Below are 4,081 nucleotides of genomic sequence, written 5' to 3'. Positions count from 1 at the left end.
TGTACTTGTCCAAAAATAATATTAATCATTTTCTGGTTATTAAATAACACCGACAGCACTTCTCTTTGTTGTATGCTTATCAGACCAAAAGGCACAGCTGATCATTGGGTATTATCAGCCTGAAGTAGGAACTGAAAAATAGCTTCAGTCTTCCTTGTTCTTCCTTATTCCCCTCATTTCAAGGAAAGGCAAAACACATACTTGAAGACAACAGTTGGGAGTTTTCCCCCAGAATAAGCCCCAGCAGCTGCCTCTTGTGCTTTCGGAACAGCTCGTTGAACCGTCTGCATCACTTGCACGTTCTTACGTGGGAAGACCTTCACTCCCACGGGCTGTAGCGGGCGGCAGCTGAAGCGAAGCGCTGATGCTGAGCACTACTCATCTGGTACGAACTTACAGGAATCCTTTCTTTGGCGACGCGTTGTTTAATCATGAAACAACGGTCTGCAGTGGACTTCATCCTGACCATGGCAACCCTCTCAGGTTATTCCAACACCTGGCCATATGTGTTGATGCAAACCCCATCCTATTTGTCCCTGAGCTGACAGTATTTGTTCCAACAGCGCTGGCTGTTTCAACAGGCTGTTAATATCCAGGTGAAGCCACGTAATTATTTCCCTGAGTATCCAGGGTAAGGAGGGGGTGGGGGATACTGTATCGAAGTCTGTGGAGTTGGAGTATAAGGTGGAGGTAGGTCAGCTGGGTACTCCATTTCGTATTCATAAGTGTATGGTGGTGGAGCCACTGAAATGGGAGAAAAAAGAAGACATAGTTAAAACTCTTTTTTTTCAGATGCAGGCCCTCAAGTATTTTCTAGTCGGCATTCAGGCTTCCATACCACAGATGTAAAGTCTCCTGGCAATGTGCTTACTTTTTTTTCAGACTGTCATTATATAGGCACTTTATATCAATGTAAGTTCTTGCTTACTGCCCTTTCCTTCACTGCTTAGCTGTGTGCCCACTGACATGTTGTGCTGGTAACAGTGTTTGAGTGGCCGTATGGCAGACGATACCAAGATGTGGCAGAGCTAAACTTTTTCAGGGGAGGAAGGTTGGGCTTTTATCAGATCCATTCCCTTTCACCCCTTTCAGCAGCAGCATGGACTTATGTCATTGCAAACTGACATTGTATCCAGGTCTTTTGCTGATCTCCACAGACCGCTCAACCACGCTCTGGATCGCCAGGAGATGTGTGCCGTGTCATGCCATGCCACGCCAAACGCAGCTGAAAGCTCCTGACAGCACAGCACTGTCACATCTTCCAGGGTGGACGTGTTCCCAGGGCTCAGGCTGAGGAAGAAGAAAGCTTTCGCCATGTTCACCCCAACAGAGACATCTGAGGAGAACCCTGTATTTCTAAACTGAGTCAGGCATTTAGAAAACAACAAAAATATTCACAAACAGCTGAAAACACTTTCTCAACTACTTTTAATAACCTTACAGAGGAAGGATTAATTCCATGATCAAAAAGACAGTAAATGCTGCAGAATGATGGCACGGTAGGAACCGAAGGCTCCATATCAAGACCTCATTGGAGTCCAGAGTCTGCTTCTTCTCTGTTCACGTCACCATGGATGCTTTCCTGTCCCCTCCCTAGATGTCTCAGGCAGACTGGCAGTGAAATAGCACTCGAATAGAGAGGAAACAGAAACATAGGATGTTTGTGATGGGGGGAAGAGGCTCAAACCCCAGTGTGCCATGAAAAGCACTCCCTGCTCTCTGAACACCCGGCTGCCATGGTGGCTGAGGCCAAAGTAAGGGCATCCCCTCGCTTGCCGCTCCTGTCCAAAACAGTCGCCAAGGAGACCAGCTCCAGTGCAGGTAAGGCTGCACTGTGGAAGGGAATCGAGGAGGATAAAGCTGGCAAAGGGCTCTTTTTGGGGGCTTTCGAAGCCGGGAAAAGCGGCTAGTTTGTGCTGGAACCGGCAGCTCGGGGGTGGGCTGCTGAGGTGGCAGGGGCGGAGACAACACCACGAAGCAGTTCTAAACAGATGGTCCCAGAGCGCTGGCCGGCACATGGGGAGCCAGTAGGCATCACCCAGGGCGTCACTGCGGCACTGCAGTGGGTGCGGGTGAACAGGGCGCCGCATTTCACACGGTAGGTCACTGAAAGCCTTGCGTCAAAGCTGAGCAGAAGCTGGGCAAGCGCAAGCGGAGGAACATCAGCGTGCAGAGGCACGGGCTCAGGGTGTGTGGGAAGTCGACAGCAGAGATTCATCACCTCCCGGCACAAGAGAAGAACATGGCCGCAAAACGGTCAAAAGCCGCTGTAAGAAAGAATGCGGGAACTCAGACTGATCTCCCATGAAAGCACATGGCTGTGCAGGTCTCGGGCTGCAACAAATGCATGAGCCTGGCACTGCTCTCACAGGGAGCCAGAGATACTGGCTGTGTATGGTGTGATCAAGTAAATGATCTGCTCAGGCAGGTGGTTGAACTGAGGGAAGAGGTAGAAAGGTTAAGAAGTATTAGAGACTGTGAAAATGAAACAGATTGGTGGAGCCATACCCTGAGGCAAAGGCAGCAGGAAGAGGCCCTATCAGAAGTGGATGATCCCCTACCCTCCTGTCACCAGGCAGAAGGAGGGGACCTAAGGGATAAGGGAGAGTGGAGTCAGAAACTTCCTCGGGGAGGCAAGTGAAACCCCTCACGGCCCCCCTCACCATCCTAATTGCCTTTGCATAATAGGTATGGGGCTTTGGAAATCGAGGACCAGGTGATTGAGGATGGAGAGGATGATCCATCCAGTGAGTCGCCCAGTGCTAGTCACTCACCCCCACACCTCAGGACTTCCTCTACCAAGAAAGAAAGGTAATTGTAGTAGGTGACTCCCTTCTGAGGGGAACAGAGGGCTCCAGTTGTAGACCGGACCCATCCCACAGGGAAGTCAGCTGCCTCCCTGGGGCCAGAATTAAGGACATATGGAGAAAACTCCCTTCCCTGGTTCAGACATCATATTACTACCCACTACTGATATTTCAGGTAGGTGGTGATGAGATAGGTACCAGAAGTCTAAGGGCAATGACTTTAGGGCCCTGAGACAGCTGGTTAAGGGATCAGAAGCACAAATAGTGTTCTCCTCTATCCCACCATTTGCAGGCGTTGACAAGGGGATAAATAGGAGGAGCCAGCAAATTAACTCCTGGCTCCGAGACTGGTGCATCCGGCAGAACTTTGGCTTCTTTGATCAGGGGCTGATCTACAGGAAACCAGGCATGCTGAGCATGATCATGTGCAAATTAAGGCTTGTTCCCCCAAGAAAGTGGCAGGACAATTAGCCCAGCTGAAGTGCATCTACACTAATGCACGCAGCATGGGGAATAAACAGGAGGAGCTGGAGGCCATTGTACAGCAAGGAAACTATAATATAGCTGTCATAACAGAAATGTGGTGGGAAGACACACGCAAGTGGAGTACTGTAATCGATGGCTACCAGCTTTTCAAAAGAGATAAGCAAGCAAGGAAGGAGAGGTGGTGGGGTGGCCCTCTATGTTAGGGGCAGTTTTGAATGTTTAGAATTTAACAGTGTGAAGGACAGTGTTGAGTGTGTATGGATAAGAATTAAGGGGAAGGCCAACAAGGCAGACATCGTGATGGGAGTTTGTTATAGACCCCCTAATCAGGATGTAGAAACTGATGAAATATTCTATAAGCAGCTGGCAGAGGTCTCACGATCATCTCCCCTTGTTCTCGTGGGGGACTTCAACTTCCCAGATGTCTGCTGGAAATACTACGCAGCAGAGAGGGAACAGTCCCGGAGGTTCCTGGAGTGTGTGGAAGACAACTTCCTAACAGAGCTGGTGAAGGAACCAACTCGGGGAAGTGCCCTACTGGACCTACTGTTTGTTAACAGAGAAGGTCTTGTGGGGGATGTAAAGGCTGGAGGTCGTCTTGGGCACAGTGATCATGAAATGGTAGAATTTTAAATTCTTGGTGAAGCAAGCGGGAAAGCCAGCAGAACTGCCACCTTGGACTTCCGAAGGGCAGACTTTAGCCTGTTCAGGACCATGGTTGAGAGTGTCCCTTGGGAGGCAGTTTTGAAGGGCAAAGGTGCCCAGGAAGGCTGGTCTTACTTCAAGCA

At 49.7% G+C, this 4,081-nt stretch overlaps 1 protein-coding gene across 1 annotated transcript in view; it reads right to left on the bottom strand.

The window, feature by feature from the left end:
* Positions 1-610: 610 nt before the first annotated feature.
* Positions 611-4,081, bottom strand: part of CYYR1 (cysteine/tyrosine-rich 1) — a 62,074-nt gene continuing 58,603 nt past the window's right edge. The window contains exon 4 of the mRNA XM_009894933.1: positions 611-744. Within this exon, the coding sequence (XP_009893235.1) occupies positions 611-744 (134 nt within the window). The remainder of the gene's footprint in view (positions 745-4,081) is intronic.

This window comes from Charadrius vociferus, unplaced genomic scaffold (genome assembly GCF_000708025.1).
Source record: "Charadrius vociferus isolate BGI_N301 unplaced genomic scaffold, ASM70802v2 scaffold201, whole genome shotgun sequence".
Lineage (NCBI taxonomy): Eukaryota > Metazoa > Chordata > Aves > Charadriiformes > Charadriidae > Charadrius > Charadrius vociferus.
The sequence above is the reverse complement of the archived record's forward strand: the minus strand, read 5'-3'. Positions and strand labels throughout refer to the sequence as shown.